This window comes from Streptopelia decaocto, assembly GCF_964273445.1.
Source record: "Streptopelia decaocto genome assembly, chromosome: 2".
Taxonomy (NCBI): domain Eukaryota; kingdom Metazoa; phylum Chordata; class Aves; order Columbiformes; family Columbidae; genus Streptopelia; species Streptopelia decaocto.
In genome coordinates, this window is record NC_138655.1 from 63,585,948 (window position 1) to 63,604,797 (window position 18,850).

The 18,850-nt window shown below is 41.4% G+C and overlaps 1 protein-coding gene across 1 annotated transcript; it reads right to left on the reverse strand.

The window, feature by feature from the left end:
- Window positions 1-3,873: 3,873 nt before the first annotated feature.
- On the reverse strand, window positions 3,874-7,987 carry LOC309436671 (uncharacterized protein). The gene is made up of 3 exons (XM_082046033.1): window positions 7,803-7,987; window positions 4,928-5,074; window positions 3,874-4,046 (listed from the first exon to the last, which is right to left on the reverse strand). The coding sequence occupies exons 1-3, from the start codon at window positions 7,948-7,950 to the stop codon at window positions 4,018-4,020; spliced, it is 324 nt and encodes a 107-aa protein (XP_081902159.1). The 5' UTR covers window positions 7,951-7,987; the 3' UTR covers window positions 3,874-4,017.
- Between the last annotated feature and the right edge of the window lie 10,863 nt (window positions 7,988-18,850).

An 18,850-nucleotide genomic window follows, 5' to 3' on the forward strand; every position in this document is an offset into this window, starting at 1 on the left:
ATGGTCCCTGCCACAGTAAAGATATCTAGGATAGTTCTCAATACAGCAAGATTTAAATATGGGAAAAATAATGCAGAACACCAGAATCACATAAACGCTGAAAAGTGAAGTGATACATGATTAAGGATCCTTGCTTTGGTTTGGATTGGTTTTCCTTCTTTTGGGTATAATACCTTTTGTCAGCTCTCACTAATGACAGTCATTTTTTAACAAGACAAAACCACTTGAGGTCAAGAAATGCCGACATCAAAGTTGAAACCCAGGTTTAAATCTTTTCCTTCTGCAGGAAAATAAGAAGCAACTTTAACACCATTATAGCTAAAGCAAGTGTTTGAACTTCTGTTTGCAGGAATTTAGGTCCTTGCTGCTCTCTGGCAGTGCACCTTGCCATTTGCAGGGCAGGCACCCTCCAAATGGGGGACAGCCAGGATAGACCTTCTTGCTGTACCTCATGCCAGTGCTAAGTGCACAGAAGGAAATAAAGATCTGCTGGTAGATCACAGCTACATTTTAGTAGTCACAGGCTGCTGCATTAGACCTTGGGAGGAAAGCATAGGATGGCTTAACTAGAACCAGGTACTAGCCCAGACCTGGCAACGAGCAAACTGCTGAGTCCATCTTTGCACACATGCACTGTGGCTATGTCAAATATCTGGAGTTTCATTGCTTCTATTTTTATTATGCTGAATGGTCAAGGCTGCAAAAGCGGAATCATTAGTGATCTCTAAAAATAAAGACAGGATGCAGCTTCTACTTTGCCTTTCACTTGCCCACATCCTTTAATCAGTTGTAAACAGACATAAAATGCCGTTCAGTCAAAACCATATTGCCCTACACGGACCTTGTGCTCCCTCCCTCCCGTGTAAAGAGATGGCAGAACTGTGATGAAGCAGCCAAGAGTGGAGAACATTAATTGCCTTAGAAAAATGTAGCTGTGGTCTTGGCCATGTAGTCAGCTTTCTCTACCTGTACCCCGTAGCTGTTTGACAAAGCTGTTGTGGCTTTTTTTTTGAGAGGTAACATGAGGTCAGGGAGCAGAACCCGAGCCATCAAAGTCCTCCAACACAGCTCTTGCAGAAGGTGAGCCAAGGTGGGAAAGTGTCATGGAATCACAGAATGTCTTGAGTCAGAAGGCACCCATGAAGATCATCAAGTCCAACTCTTGACCCTGTGTACGACAACTCCAAAATTTACTCTGACAGTTGTGAGATTGCTGCCATAAACTGAACTGAGGATGACCATGAAACAGTTTTGAAAGTGAGAGGGATAGGGGATTGCTTAATTGGAGGCTGTGGGAAAGCCAGTGGGAAAGCCAGGCCTGTTATAAGCAGGGACAAGCAGAACAGAAGAACCAGACAAAAATTTTGTCAGAGTAAAACCAGCAGCCTCCCCCTCCCTTACCTCTTCAGGGGCTGGTGGCACTGTTTGACAAATCCTGTTGTTTATGTCTGGCCAAACTTTTTGCCTTGTGCATAATGGTGCCCGGGGCATGTGTGAAAATCATTGTTGCAAAGAGGTGTCTGAGATCTGTGGAGGTGCTAGAGGACACTAGAGACAAGCTGAGAGAAAGGCTGAAAATTACATATAAAACACCATTTCATACAGGATAGCTCACATTTCTCAGACAGATTTGCAGGCTGGGTGCTGTCTGTTAGTCATGAACACTTATTTTTTTTCCTCCGTAACAGCTTTTTTTTTTTCTTTTTCATTTCACATGGTCACGGTGTTCTTCATTCCTGGTCTTCATTTGTTACAGAATACAGCAATATTGCATATTTATGGCTGTGGTAACAATTTAGTAGTAGATAGCCAGCATGCAGGCAATGAGCAGGGAAGCTTTCACATGCATATCAATATATAAACTACTACTCAAGTCTAATTAGATGGTGTCTGACCTTAAAAAAAAAATGCAAACAAACCCACATGTGATTATGTTGCTGCATTTCCTTTGCAGTGAACAAAACAGTTTGGGATCCTTAAATATGAAAGATAACATAAATATACAAGCTACTAATATTGTGCAAAGAAATCTCTAAATCTGTAATTGTACAGAATGTCTGGGGAGAGAGAAAACATCCATTCCTGCTGATGTGACAGTGCATGATTTGCAGATAGTGTGTCTGTTCTCAGCAGTGGCACTGGGAGGCACTGAGCTCTGCAAAGGGTGTTTCTAGCCCCATCATCACCACTTTTACACCCAGGTGTCAGTTCAGGAAAGCCTATTGATTGGTCAGTCTCTAAAGTGGAAAACTCTAAAATACATTGTTATTAGGTATGCTCTCAAGAACCCATTGGAGTAAGTGCAACTTTGCAACAAAGGAAATTCTGTTTCAACGTATGAAAAAAATCTCAAACTGTGGGAGCGGTGAAACTTTTGAGCTGGTCCCCCAGAGAAGCTGTGACATCTCCCTGCTTGAAGATTTTCAAAAGCTGACTGGACAAAGCCCTGAGCAAACAAGTCTAACATCAAGGTTGACCTTGCTTCGAGCAGGAGGTTGCACTAGAGAACTGTCCCCATTCTCCTCACTCCAAGATCAGTTTGAAACTAAAACTTTTCTATGATTTTATTACTTCAGCTCCTGCTTACATTTAGGCATTTGCCTGAGTTAGTGCCTTGCTAGGAGAACAGCTCGTTCCCATGAAATGGAGACTGTTTTTCAATTGCCTCTTAATACTTTGTGTACCTTTCTTCCCCTCTTCATCATCCTCCATGCTAGTACTCCTCCCCTCATCAAATAATTCAGTTTAACTTTGCTGCAACTGGAGGCAAACACTGATTTCTCATGTCCAAACAGGGACTTTAAATGATTGTGAAGGGGATCTTAGAAACAGTAGATGGATACAAATATCAGCTGCTTCTCTGAGGAATGAAATTTCTTTCGGCCTGTTCTCATTTGCTTATGTGTATTTTTAAATAAGTAGAATTTAATTTGATAGCCCATTAGAAGTACACCCAAAGTGAACTGCTAGATGCCCCTTATCAAATGTTTCTATGCTTCTCTCTCACAACTGGGTGACGTTTCATACAGAATCACAGAATGGTTGGGGTTGGAAGGGACCTCTGGAGATCATCTAGTACAACCCACCTGCTAAAGCATGTAGACCTAAGGCGGGTTGCATAGGATCACATCCAGGCAGCCTTTTCCAGTGCTCTGGCACCCTCAAAGAAATTTCTTCTCATATTTAGATGGAACTTCCTGTGTTGCAGTCTGTGCCTATTGCTCCCTATCTTGTTGTTGGGCACCACTGAAAGTAGTCTGGTCCCATCCTCTTGACACTCACCCTTGAGATATTGATAAACATTGATGAGATCTCCTCTCAGCCTTCTCTTCTCCAGGCTGAAGAGAACCAGCTCACTCAGTCTCTCCTCATAAGATGCTCCAGTCCCCTAACTATCTTTGTAGCCCACTGCTGGTCTCCCTCCAGTAATTCCTTGTCTTTCTGGAACTGGGGAGCCCAGAACTGGACTCAGTGCTCCAGGTGCGGCCCCACCGGGGCAGAGTAGAGGGGCAGGATAACCTCCCTTGACCTGCTGGTCACACTTTTCCTAATGCACCCCAGGATACAGTTGGCCTTTTTGTCCACGAGGGCACGTTGTTGACTCAGGGTTAACTTGTCCACTGATTGCCCAGGTCCTTCTCCACAGTACTGTGATGATCACTTTTTGTAAAATAAACCAAGTAAGCTACATGTAATTGGAAAGTCTAGCATTGCTAAACCCCAGACTTTTGTTAGACACTCTTGCAGTCCAGAGTACTTCAGCTTCCATTTATTGGCTTGTGTTCGTACATGCCTGCACTTCAGAGGATGTTTAACTGAGGAAGAAATTGCCTTGCATTCCCATCCCCACTAATTTCATGCAAGAATCCATTGTTTTAATGGAAACTTTATTTGTGCATGTGAAAAATGCGTTACTTTTCATGTCAGTGACAGGGAGAGCAAAGAAGAGGAGAAGCTGTCAAATGACCGTGAAGGATGAACTGCTTGCAGAGTTTACTTCTGATGCTTTTCTTCTATTCAGTGTCTTCCTCCTTTACCACCCATTGCTAAGGACAAATACAAAGAAATGTGTGAGAACAACTTAAAGCAATGTTGCAGTACAGGGAAACATACAGATTATATGAGCATTGGTTACAAACATCCCCAGGTCAGAGACCAAAGGTCTGTTTTACACTTTGAAATACACTGTTTGAAATTAAGAACTTAAATCCTGCCTCCAGTTGTCTACCATTTACCAGTACTACCATAATGAGCTTCCTTGCTAATGCATTCAGGTATAGACTAGGCTTCTTCATCCCTTGGTTTGATTTATCTAGGTGTGGGCCCCATTAACTTGGCAGGGTGATGACAAAAACTTGTGCTGATCCCTGCTTTGAGCTGGTAAGTGCAGGTAGATCCCTCTGCTTCTGATCCAACAAATTTCCTTTAAAGGAAAGAAAAATAAGCTCTTTCTAAAAGACCACAAGAAGTGGATGAATTATTCCTGTCTGTCAGCCTGGTAACTCCATTCTCATGTTTCATTCTTTCCTCGCACTTAAACTGTTATGTATGTTCAAATGTGAAGCTTTTGGTTTGGTCCTGAATTTGCATTTGAAAAAAAATTAATGAACCTCCACTGTAGTGTTGATGAAAGCATAACCTAAACTTCCACTGGCCTTTTTTTCTGTCACTATGTGTTTTGGGTATCTGTCTCTGCTATCCACCAGTATCTTTGCAAATTTATGGCATAGTTATTTCCACTAATTCCCTAGTTGCAGCTTCTCACGAAGCACAGAGCAACAAACAGGAGAAATGTTGCTTAAGGACAGTGTAGCCACTTCTCTTATTTACATCCCTTCATCTAGTAAATGTGTACTTGAACTGAAATACTGCTGACTTCTCGGAAGTCATTTGTTATTTCATCTTTATTAGGAGCATTCTCACTTACAGATGGACTGGACAGTGGCAGTTGTACCGCCCCTGGGAGTTCCACCTCCATGGGATCTGGCCTCCCGGGACATCATGTCAGAGGCACGGGATCCACTGGAGATTCCGCTGCTGGTAAAACCTGATGAATGGGTTGAGCCTTTGGCACCTACAACAGTTACAAGGGAGATGTTACTGGCTGAAAGGAACCTTACAGGATAATTATAAACCATATATATATATATATATATATGTATTTTTTTAAAAAAGTCAAGGCTAGCAAATGTATCAAAAGACGAGGAGACTGGTGATTACTTGGCTTGTTCCATCAGTATACTGCTTTTTATCTGTCACCTCAGGGAAAGGACATTTGCAGTGTTTTGTGCATGTTCCCAGAACACAAAGAAAACCTGTAACACTTGCACGGACTGTTTTTGATAAATTTGGATCTCCCAAACAGTTTCAGCACAGTTTGTCTCTGCTGAAATCCTAATTTTCTGAGGAGTTGCTTGAGGACTGTGGAATAAACCCCTGGAGGAACTACGGACTGTTGCAGACCTCACCACTTACGGTTCCAGGTGATGAATATGGTCCTTTCACTTCACTTTCCATAGCATAAACCTATGCATAATAGATACCTGTAGAATTTAAACGCAGCAAGCTGTGGTAGCCAGTGGCCTATTTCTATGTATGTCTCCATCTCATTAGAAATAAGCCCCAAGCAATGTGTTCTATGGCAAACTTCTCCTTCTGGGAGAGGAGTAAAGCATTAGCAACAACAAATGTTAGTAATAATGCTTAAAGCATTCCTGGAGGATGCTCAAATATTTTGGTGATGAGCTTGTTATAACATCTTCTGTAAAGTGATACTGAACAATACTCATGCTCTGCTGCAGAATCAGATGCTCCTTCGAGCATGTTTGTTCTGGGGAGAGGAAGGGTTACAGGCTGAATGAAAAGGTTAAGAAGATGTGTTTGAAGAGTGAGAGATTTCAGTGAGCACCTTCGGAAATGAAATCAGACCCTTTTAGCTCTCAATCAGGCAGAGAACGTGGCAAGCTCTCCTGCTGCAGGGAGCCAAAGCTCACACCTGTCTTGGCAATGTTACAGAGTGAGCATTTTTCACATGGATAAAAGCACTTTTGGAGTATCTCCTGTAGGCATGGCTAAGGTTTCCTTAAGTTGTGCAGATTTCACCAAAACCATGGGTTTTCATAAAAATCCATGGTTCATACAGACATGGAAAGAATAAAACTAGCCATTGTTAAAAGATCACTTTGCTTCTCTCTTTTCTAAAGATCCTCAGCACATGAAGGAATACAAGTTTTCAGCCTTTTATTTAGGAACTGCAACTCCATGCTCTCTATAGGGCATCACCACTGAAGAGTTTGCCACTGGTTATGGATGTGCTGTGTACTGCTCTACCACCCTTACGTGTAACAGAAGGCAAGATTGTGCAGCAGACTCTGCTCTAGCGTATGATTAGATAAAGTAACTGTCATCCTCTGTGTACCAGGATCTCTGCTGATGATGCAGCGTGGCGCCTTTCTGCCCTTCACTCTCGGTCCTCCTCCTCTTCTGTCTCACATATTCTTTCTCTCTGCTGCTACCGTTCCTTAAGCTCTTTGCTATTGAATATTCAATAAACAGCAACCTAAACTCACTGATCAAACCATCCAGAGTGAATAGTAAAAAATGCCTCACAGGAGTCACATGCAGTATGACTCTAAATGACCCTTACGTCACTTATTCCCTCAACATTTAGAGAGCCTCACATTATACGTAATATTGGCATCAACATAAATAGTATCTTAAAAAAAGATAACTTCTTCTCGATCAAGCTTATAACATTTTTTAGTATTAAAAGGTGTCCCAAATCTAGACACTGGTCAGCTCACCTGGCCAACCACTCATCTTATGGCTGGAAGAGCCAGGTTCATCTCCATCCTTTAGTAGATTTGTAGCTGACCAGCAGTTGACCAATATGGCAGAGAAGCCCACTTGTAACCAGCCTGCAGCTCAGCACACTCCTGACACATGGGAGATGTGAGTCCAAGACCCCTAAGGGTTTTGAAGCCTTTATACAAGGTCAGCTTGCTAACAGCTGTTGGGTAAAGCAGGATTACATGGGGCATTCTTTTCTGCGGGGTTGCACCTGTTTAGAGGGTGTCTGCTGAATCAGGTCCCACAGGCAGGATTGGCAGGAAGAAAACTTTGCGTGTGAATCTCACAGGATCTGGGGCTAAACAAGACCCAAGCTGCTTAGAGTCGTCAGGTCAGGGGTTGCTCTGCGTACGCATCAGAAAAGCAAGCACCTGCAGGGTTAGCTCGTGTGAAAACCAGCTATGCCTAGTTTTACTACTAAGATATGTGCTGTCAAGGATGTGTATATATTCCCTTCATGAATTCAGCTCTTGGACTGCAACTAATTTCCCTCTGCTATAGCATTTGTGTAACATTTTATGGCTTCTTCCTGTATGGATGTGTGCAAGTAAAGAGCAAGGGAAATCTGATGCTTTATATGAAATGTAGGTACACAGATCATGTTCTTGCATAAGTGTATTGTCGCTTATTGCTACCCTGACTTTCCATATAATTGATGATTCCTAGAAGAGTGGAGAGATAGCACAAACTTCAAATAAACACTGTCCTGAATCTCATGAATACCACATATGTATGTGTACATTCCTGTATATGTACATATGCAGAAAACACCCTTAACACCATCTGACTCTTAACATGCAGTTAAATGTAGGAATCCTTTCTCTTCGGTGCAATACAGGAATGTGGGGGAGAAGAGATTGCTTGGCAAGCTTATTTTCAAGGAGAAAAACAAAAAAGTTGTTTAGCCCTATGCAGTAAACCACAAAACACCACACACACAAAGTTGCTCATACCCATTTCCTGGAGAGTAGAGGTAGGGCCTCCGGAATGCACACCTCCCCCAGACTCCCTCGCTTCCCGGGACATCATCGATGAAGCAAGCGATCCTCCTGTGATCCCGGAGGAAGTGAAACCGGCCTTGTGGACGTTTTGGTCAGACATTTCTCTTTCTGGTGGTGTGGAGTCCACTGAAGCACTGCGAGGCTCAGCCAATCTTTTTATACACTGTCTAGCTAACAGCAGAGAAATGAAACTGCTACCACGATCAGAAAGAAAAGAAACCAAAACTGATCCTCATCTGGGAAATGAAACTAGACTTTATGAACATGCCTTTTTATTGCTGTTTTCAGGGTGAAGTTTAGGCAAACTGACTAATTTCCTCTTATGATACTAAACCAAATTATTACTGTATGAATCACTGATTGGCAACTAATATGGCTAAGAACTTCGCTTCTTCATTCTTTTGCATTGCACCCTATGGTAAAGAAGTGCACCTGTAGAAGATAGCTCCTCATTTTAAGAATCAATATAACTCTGAGTGAAGTCAATAGACAAAAAGGCAGCAAAGTGGTGGTCATGCAGAAACTGCAACTCGGGCTGGTTATAGCACCCAGAGTTCAGCTGTGGTACAGCTACTCCTGAAAAAAATGATGTACAGAGAGCTGGAAATCAGAACTCAATTAACAACGGATGGTTGAAATTAATTTCTTTATGGAAGGAACTGTTAGGGGACCTTGCGTCATACGAGCAGATTGGCACAGCTGCTTTGTTCTTCCTCATGCAAATCCTGCTAAAGCAGAGCCTCCATCTTTAATGAACAGGCCCTTGCAAATGGCACACACTCTTTTATTGCAGTTTTTCTTAGCCAGTAGTTTAAATAAGGCTGTTTAAAAATCCATGGACCTCCTCCCTGAGGAAAAGAGGAGTATCTGATTAGGTCACAATATCACAGGGATGGATCTCAAAGTGGAAATACACAGAATAAAAATATAGCATTTTCACAGTTGTATAATATCTATATCTTGTACATGGTGGGTTACAGAACAAAGGATACAAAGTCTGTTCCTCTCTTTGTATATGTGCTTACTTATCTGAGCAGTAGGATATCTGTCCCATGTATCCCTGAGCAGTACTGCTCTTTTAACCCTTTCATTCATTTTTTCTTTAATTCACGTAAGTTAGTTTTCTTGAATTCTAATGTTTTTAATTTTTATTTTCTACTCTCCTTGAATTAGGGCTTCTGTAATTACTACGCATCTTTATCCCCATAATTTCTGAAGTCTCTCATTTATCATTCTGAATTACTTAATGTTATAAAATATCTTAAGTTGCAACAAATGCAAGTAAAACTTCATGTAATAATAGGACAATTAATGCTATAAGCCCTCTTCAATGTGACAATAAAATGAAAGGAGCCACTTTCTTTGTACATGTTGCTACAGAGCCTTCCTTCAAAACTTCTAAAATTTTTTGGTGTTTTGTTAATATAATTAATTTAATATTCCAAACAGCTCATCAGGAAATGATGGTGAAGTCTGGTAAAGCCACAAGAAATGAAGGCTTCACAAAGTGGCAGAGACTCTATATGTAATAACTTTTTACTCAATCCTAAACTACAAGTTATAATGGATACACACAAAGTTGTTTAACTAAAAAGAGTTAAAATTAGATAAAATAAAAGTTTTATTGTAAGCAAAGTGCCTCAAGGGAATTCATGATTGGCAGAGACATCAGTGAATAAGCATGGAAAGGAGAAATTAATAGCGCTCTCATAAAAACAGTGTTGCAGAATAAGTTTAATCGACTAAAGTATTTTAATTGTATTCTATTCTTTTAGCTGTATTTTTGTTTGAATAACCTACTTAGCATGAGTAGCCAAACTTGGCATGGGTAGCCTGGCATGCTGGAACTGTAAGCCACGAGCTGTGAACTTTCACCTAGAAAAGCTGAACTTATCTTGAACTGCTGCATAGTCATGTGAAAGGAGGCCCTGAGACCTGTGCAAACTGGAAGACGAGGAGGCTACAGCTGCCAGCAGAAGCTGCAAACCATCCTGAGAAGAACAACTAGCAGCCCACCTGGAAGACAGAGAAGGAACCCAATGGGGAACAAGAAGTCCCAAGACTAGAAATGACTGTCGTGCCAAGTGTCGCATTGATAGCACATGAAGAGTGCATGTGGGGGTGATGGGAACTTGGACTGTAAGGGTATAAAGGCCCAGGCTTTCTTTGTCCTGAGTCCCTCCCTCTAGAGGCACACTGCTCAAGCTGTTTTTATACTGTACCATCCAAACACCTTAATTATATTTTAAGCACATACATCTCAGACTACCCTACGGGAAACCTGGAGTCAAGAATATTTATTTAACAGCAAGGTGAAGAAACCCAGTCTAATAAGGAGACAGAAGTCACTGAAGGGATTCAAGGGAAGCTTCTATTTATGAATGTGCCATGGACCTAGTCAGCAAGGACATGGCTCTGAAATCTGCTGTATGGTTGCAATGAATTAGATGAGGAATGTGTGAGGAAGCACAGATGACACGGTGCTAAAAACAGCTGAGCTCTGCTTCCCTTCATGCTCTTGTTTCTGTAGTGGTGTGGCGAATGTTAGTTATGGAGAAGTTCTGACCTGGAAAGGATCTGCTTTTACTTGTTTTCAGCCTGTTATGAAAACCTGGAACAATCTCTTGTATGACAATGAATGAAAACAATGTCAATTTCTTGTACCTGTGTCAGGGCTGAGTTCAGTAGTAGGTCTTAACAGCCCTGGCCAGTCTTGCTTGGGCCTTCAGTCTCTGGCTAAGAAATGCTGTAGCTGCACCTGTCGGCAGCTCCACCACAGTTGTACCTCACTGATTCAGACTGAGCTTCAGCCTGTCTGTATGGCTTGACTTTGGACCCACCTGATTAGCAAGGATTGACTTGCCCAGCAATCACTAGAATGTGACTGACCCTGGCTATCATGATCTGGCCTGAACCTGATTTGGTGACTCATGTTTCTGGCTTGACATTGGACTTGCCTCATCCCTACAAACTTCCCTGATGATTTGGTCTCTTGGTTCAACCTGCCTAGCATCTCTGGATCTGCTGTGCTCGCCTTGCTTGAGATGGTGGGACCTGGCCTTTCTGTGCCCTGGTAACATGTGACATGACTGACACCACAGCCTCCAGTTTAAAAAGACCCAATGTCACTGCTGAAGTGGGATTGCGAACAAGAACTCAGTCCCTGAGTCAGCAGTTTTCAGAGGTCCTGTCCCTCTAATGGCTCATCCAAAAAGACATGCTTCTCCTCTTACCTGCCAGCTCTGTGTGAGACATTTTCCTACATGGTCCTCTGTCAGGGATTGGCTCAAGGAGCATGGACATGAGTCCATGAGTCCACTGTACGAGCAGAGTCCATTTTTAGTTGACATAAGTAGGCCTTAGTTAGCTTGACTATTAGGCCGTGGGGAAGGGGAAATGGAAAAGTACTGACTAAGGCAGGGCCTGCATGTCTTTGAAGAGATAAGAACCAGAAGACTGGGGAATGTCTTTGAAGAGCCAGAAGACTGGGGGATGTCTGTGAAGAGATAAGAGTCAGAAGAAGGAATGCAGGATATGCATAGTTAGCTAAACCCAAGTAGGTGGAGTAAGTAAATGTAACCTTTTAGTGCTAATCCTATTAGATAGAGAGAAGTATGCATAATTATTGTATTTGGTATATATATATGCGCTATCCTGGGCAATAAATTTGAATCATGCTTTATCACTCATGGTGAGTCGGCCTGCATGTTTTCCTCAGCCGCGAACTCGCAGTCCTTTACCTCTTTTTTGCTTTGTTTTACTGGTATTTCTGGTTAGAATGTGTTACTTCCAAGATGCTGGGCAAGTGTTGTTGATGTCCAGCTGAGTTTGCAGGGAGGCTGGCACAGAAGCACTAAGGCAGTTGTTAGTCTGTGAACTGCCAAAAATCAAAACAATGATAGTTTAAGAGCCAAACTGATGCAACTTCTGGTTAAAGTATGGAAGGAAAGAGAAAAATAACTCATTTGTAACACCAAGCCTGACATTATAACAATAAATTGGATCTGAGAGACTATCTGTGTAATTTCCCCACTCCAGAAGCTCGAAGGCTGAGGAGATGGGTGGTGTGAGCTGACCCGAAAAGCACCCAGTGGCACTTCTAAGCCTCGAAGAACAAAGTCATGAATACCCAGAGTACAACTGCCTTTATTTTCAGTGTCACTACGATTTCAGTAGTCTTAGGTGCTGAAGCATTTATACGTGTATCTAACATAGTTCGATGTTTAACTCTCTGAGTTTCAGGTTCAAATTAAATCCTTAAGTGTCAAAAATCATGTGCTGTCTGGACTGTGTGCTCTTTGAAAGGAACTGGAAAACCAGAGGCCTGATTGGAAGTGCTCTGAAAATTTGAGCTATGGGCACCCCTCCCTTCTTCAGGGTTTTTTTTGTTTGTTTGCTTGTTTGTTTGTTCATTTTCTATGGGGGAAGGGGGGGAAGAAAGGAAAAAAAAAGGGAAAAAAAAAGAAAAAAAAAAGGCAGAAAAACAAGTATGCTAAGCTGAAAACACCAAATGAACCAACACAACCACATGTGCATGCAACTCTTGTATTTTCACTCGGGAATGACCGTAATCACTTGTGTCTGTTGATATAAACTACTGTGTCTCTTTGGTATGTTCTCCTTGAACTCCTCACTAGTGTGCCACGTAGAGATATTTTCCTCATAGTGCAGCTAGGCAGCTGATCACAGACACAAATCTCTGTGTAGCCTGCTTTTGGTAGTCACCTTTCTCATTCCAATAACACATTCATTGAAGTCACTTTTTCATAAACATTTTCCCATAAACCTCTGTTTCAAAAGAGATTATTCAAACAGCTTTTAAACAATTACTCTTTTGAAGGGTCTAATTGAAGGAAATAAACCTGTAGAGAATCTGACTGAACCAAAGATCTTCAGCATCCAAGATTATCTATCTGTCACCCTGTGACCTATTTCCTTCACACTACTTTTTAATTTTTGTAGCAATTATACTGTATATGGATAATACCTATTAGCATATTTATGGTCATTGCTTCATATTTATTGTCTGCACAACTCATTAATCTTCATCTAGTGTGTGAGGCTGACAGCTCAATCTATTTTGCAATCTCTGGGCAGCAGCCATATCCAAAAAGCTTTTGTTTCCCTGTAAATAAACTGTGTTCAGGACCAGAGGACAATGGTACATCATGCAGTGATTGACACAAGCCATGGCTGCTAATCAAAAGTAGATTTTATTACCAGCTGAGTCAAGTGCATTATGGGGCCATTGTTCTAGTGCTGTCAGGGCAAGAGCATACGTAGTCAGTCACCTTCTCAAGATGTGTTGATTGTTCTCCAAGATTAGACAGAGTTGCCTTATTATCCATCCCAGACAACACGGCATCTCACCCAAACAGACGCCTTTACAGAAACTGCCTGTACATTGAATCGATTTGAATTGCTAATGCATAATCTGTCCAGCACAGATGTGCAATGAATATTTGGATGTTGTTTTGCATGTCAGTTGAGAAGGCTGAATGATGAGGTGATGATCATTCAGTGATGGGTACTGGACATTTGCCAACAATTGAGTTTGAGCACTTTCTCTGACAGTAATCAGATCAGCTTCCAAAACGTCTTTTCTTCAATTCACTGACAATTTATGTTAGAAGATAATGCAACTCTCTCACAGTTAACACAGTTGGCAGCAATCTGCATTTTTTTCATATAATTAAATTTTTCATTTCACCCAAGAAGAAATGCATACAAGCAGCATGTAACTGGTATGCATATTCCAAGACACTTTCACAGCAACTCTACTTGAATAAGAGGCCATCTAGATAAGTAAAAAACGTTGAAAGTCTCCACAATACAGGTGGCACTAGTTTTATTAGTTATAAAGCTACATTTGCTGTGAAAAATTAGAGACCTTGTTATCAAGCTGTGTTAGGTAAGCTCTCCAAAAGAGCAATTAATGTAATAACCACTTAACATACAACCGTGGTCATGCTTAGAGAAGGTCAGCAAACGCAATGTTCAGGTTGAAATATTGTCAGTCTCTGTCAGGATTGACTTAGCATAAAATAAGAACAGAAATGAACCCCACAAGACTGATATTATGACATCAAGGGACTGATATGAGCTCACACAGTGACAACCCATGATTCATGTGGATGTGAAAGACGTCTTTGTGGAGTCATAATCACAGAACCATACAAAGTTTAGGTTGGAGATCATCTGATCCAGACAGGGACTTACCCTGTTACTTGCTCAGAGACTCACTTGGTTGAGCTCTGAGTATCTCCAAGGATGGATATTCCACATCCTCTCTGGACAACTTGCTCCAGTATTTAACCACTATTATAGTGATTTTTTTCTTTGTATATCTATTCAGAATTCTGCAACTTATGTCTGTCATCTGTTGTCCTTTCTCTGTGCACCTCTGAGGAGATTCTCTGCCTTCTTTATACACCTCATTATTTCAGATCTAAAAAGCACAGCTAAAACCCTACCTTTAGGACACAAGTAGCTGAAGAGCTACTGATAGCTTAGAAAATCAAGAGCTCACGGGGGACACCTACGATACCTTAAAAAATTTACATTCTAACTTTATTTAGGTATGTCTCTAGTCTATCTGTAATCACATAGTGAAACACTTTCCCCTAGAAATAAAAAATAATGCTTCTCAAGAACTTCTAGAGCTCTTTTTAGAATATACATTAATTAATGCAGGTTTGTTATCTGTCTTTCTAAGGCGAAGATGAGTACTCATGAGTGTGTGGTAAAGGGAAGAATCACTTTCTTTAACTTGCCCATCTTCCCACTAGTGAAATTTACTATAGCTAGGAAAAGAGTGGGAAGTGATTGAGTGAGAAGTTTTACAATCAAAGTCTGAAAGGAGTTTACAGGTAAGTATGATTTTTCCATATGTCACCCTTATTCAGGGTTAGGCTAAGTGGCTTTCATTTGGCTTTTTATCACCATTTTCAATCTTCAAAAGCAATACATTCTTATCCCTGCATTACAGAAGAAATAGATCACACTGGTGGTATTTTGGAGGAAGAAAATTCCAATGTTGAATGCTTTAATTTTGTGTGCTGTTAAAAAGAGAACTGTAGACATGTGTAACCCCTGTACACACTGCATACTCATAATAACATATGAAATTCCATTGATTTTCCAGCTAGAAATCCAGAAAAAAAAAGCGCCTTTGAACAAGTGGCCTGAAAAGACCAAGTTTAGATCTCAAATGGAGTTAGGTGGCAAAATCTTACTAGATGTGAACTTCACACATTTGACTTCCAGCCTGTACTCCTCAGAGCTTCCCCCAGGTGGACCCTACCCCTCACTGGCACTTCTGCTTTTGACCTTCATCTTATGTTTGTGGCTGTAGTCAGTCTTGATGCGGTATTAATGGTTTATGCCAGGACTTTGCTCTATAATCCAAGCACATCAGATGAGGCCCTGTTTGAAACAGACTCTGCAAAAGAGGGAACAGTCCTGCCTTGAATGCAGTATCTCAGGCTCAAAGGATTCACCCAGGTCAGACTCAGCCCTTCGAGAGCAACACCATAGGAACCAGGACTAGAACAACCCCTCAGACATGGAGTCATGTTCCCATTTGCTCTCTGTCTCCAAGGGAATCTTCCTTATTTCATTTGGCTTTCTGCTGATTCTTTAATTTCCCATCCTGATCTTTTAAGGAACTGAAATGAAAGCCTGGGCATCATTCTCAAGGCTGCTAGTTTCTGCTGCAAAGAGAGTGATACTTGAAAGATGTCATGGAATAGCTGGTTCTTAATGTTCTTAGTGAAGTAATTTTTTATCCCAAGACATTTAACACAAGCCATTATTCCTGCACTGAAGGATTCTTTCCTTAGGGCTAAAAGTCTTGTTTTCCAAGGTATGGAAAGTTACTTCAGCTGACAAATAAATGTCAGCGACATGGTCTTTTACTTTTTGAGCCTGAAAATAGAGGTGAAGGTAAAGAATTGTTTTCTTATACATTATTCTGTTAAGAAACACATAGATAAGTGGTAAAACTGTGTCACCTGCTGAGTAAAAGTTCCATATGATCTTGAGGTTGCACTCTTCCCATATACAGTTACATTAACAAAACCCCAGAATACAGGAACACAGACTATTCCAGACTGTTGGAAGGAAACGAGTATTAATCAGTTCACAGTCTTCAAGAACGGATGTATAGATATGACGGAAAATTTTAAGTCTTTCGAGAACCTAGGAAGCAGATTCGTAAAAACAATAGACTGAATATATAAGTCACTAATTGGCTCTACCTCTCCCTTAAGAAAATGAGTTCTGTTTTTTTGTTTGTTTGTTCGTTTGTTTTGTTTTTCTGGAAGAAATATTGTGAAAACAAAGACAAAAGGTGAAGAAATGGAATTAATGGTCAAAGTGCTATTTTTAACACCACTGCTATTCAAATCTAGTAGCAATTGCTGACTTAATAAAGCCATTTCAAAATACACTATCCAGAAACATAAGTAAGGATATATAAGCATAGGAACCTTTTCTAGTTCATGAGTGTCACATGCATAAGCCCATTGCACAGTGTGTGCTCCAGGGTAAGTGCTGAGCAGTTCAAAACAGTTCAGGTCCCTCAGGTCAGCTGCTCCCTGAGCCAGGGAACCTGACCCAGCAGATTCTCCTTAGGCAGGCCTGGTGGGTGCAGTTCCACATGGAAGCAGCTGGCAGAAAATGAGGCTGTGATGCCTCCCATCTGCAACCGGAGTCAGAGGACACAAGTTCACTTGTGGCTCTGTGGCTTTTCAGCTCTTTTCCTCATCTCCCGTAGTGCAGCTTCTGTGTCCAAGGGGTGCACTCTAATCATGTGTGTCTGTGATCAGTGTTGCAGGGTCCAAAAGACTGAAATCAAGACCTGTTTTCAGAAATGAAAGGGCAAATCTTGTGAGAAGATGAAAGCTGAGCACAGCAATCTCAAAACATATGGACCTCTCCTTGACTGTAAGTTGAAGGTGATATTATTTTCCTACTCGCAGGACATTATTTAGGCCACATATATTATGCTACTCAGGTACTATGGTAATAAACATAGTATAAACATTTAATGTAGATAAAGATGTTTCAAATGCTAACACAGGTTAGTACCTATGAAAACATAAGTGCTGGAAGTGCCTTTATAAGTGCTTTGAAAAGCTACTAATGATGAAGTGGCTTATGTGTTACATGAGCAAGGGGTCTGAAGACCAGATGGCCTGATTTACTTCTCAGCTTCAGCTGCAAGATGTGTGAATAGGTTTCAGGCCATGCTTACATAGGATTGAGAGGTTTCCTTGGAAGAACAGCAAGAGTGTCTGGTTCTTTTAGAATCTTCCCAGCCCCAACAGCCTGTTGCAATGAGGAGAAATCTCTTATTTTATGTTTCTTGGTAGGTTTTCGCATCTGAAGGATTTGGCATTACTTTTTTTCTGTCTTGAGAATGCAGGCTATGTGTTTATATGACTTACACTGTTATGCTGGAGACTGAGTGCTGTCTGAAGGTGGTGAGTCTGCTTACTCTCATTGTTACAAATAAATGCAATACAGCACCTGAGATATTGTAAAGGGTAGACAATTATAGCAGCATGAGTAAGAGTGAAGTATAATGAGACAAGCACAGAGTGAAAACCCTCCCTGGAAAGACCACGGAGCATGTCCTCTTGGCATGCATACCTGAGCATGTGAAAGACAAGAGAGCAATCAGCAGTACTCAGCACGGGTTCACCACGGGCATATCATGTATGGCCAACCTGACTGCCCTCTGTGTCAAAATGCCTGGTATCCCAAGTGCTGTGGAAGCCTTCATAACAGAAAGAAAATAAAATATCTCAGAAAAGGCTGTTTGTAAAGAAGTTTGCAACTGCAAACAGAAAAAATCACTTCCTCACCTCTCCAGTATTTAGGGAAACACGTCTGTCCGTGGAGGCTGGACATTGGTAGACGCCTTGAAGCAACAGTGCCTTCAGCAATTAGGTAACTTCCCTCAAAACAGAGGTGCCTGTAAACTTCTAAACATCACACGTTTATGACAACAGAATGCAAGACCTGCAAAAAGATTCACCAAGCAGATCTGAATCCTTGTGGCTAGTTCCTAAATGGAAAAGAAAGTGCTTCTCTATTTATAATGCTTAAGCTGCTGGGAGAGACACAGTGGAAGACTTAAATTAAATGTCAACTCATGAGGTACTAACAATAAATAATGGAGAGATTTCTATTGCCTTTGGTGGCTGCAGATAAGCCACTGGATAAACTATTTACTGCAGGTAGGTTGTGCAGTCCTACATGGATCATTCTGTCCTAGATGGATCATCTATTTGTTTTGTTATTTGGATGAGAGAACAGACTGGTATGAACCTGTGCTGCCCGCATCTCAGGGCCATTATGATCCTGAGTCCTGTCTGTACCTGTAAAACAGTCAGGAACATACCAAAACTTCTACATCAATTTTCTCTCATTTCTTTTGCTCATGCAACATAGACCTGTCTAGTGTACTAACCTTCCCTACTTGCTTACACCAAGTGCAAGCTGTGGTGGTGACAGCATGCTCTGGAGATGGACGTGCTTTTTGCAGTATGTCTAGTAGGAAAGGATGCTGGTCCATGATCCAGAAGGGTATTAGCAGACAGAGAGGGGATATAAGATGATATACAGAGAGTGCTGTTATCCATTCACAGTGTCCATGATGTCTTACCACAGAAACTAACTGCTATTCTGTCTCCTGAGGGACACTAACACTTTCAATATTTGGTTACCCTTCTGCATCAAGGTGCTGAGTCCGCCTGACACCCTGGGATATGTAGCCACAGCCATGGGGTGTTCATGGGGTCTCAGTGAGGCCCTGAACTTCTGCCTGGCAGAACATAAGACTTAACTTCAACTTGTTTACTGCAAGAGCAAGCTGAATGCCGACAAGCCTTAAAACATCCTTATGTGTGCAAACTGTTGTGCCCCCTGCAGTTTCTGCAAAGCCTTGGGGAAACTCACCAGATTTGGTGATAACCTGATGCCAGTCCTGATGG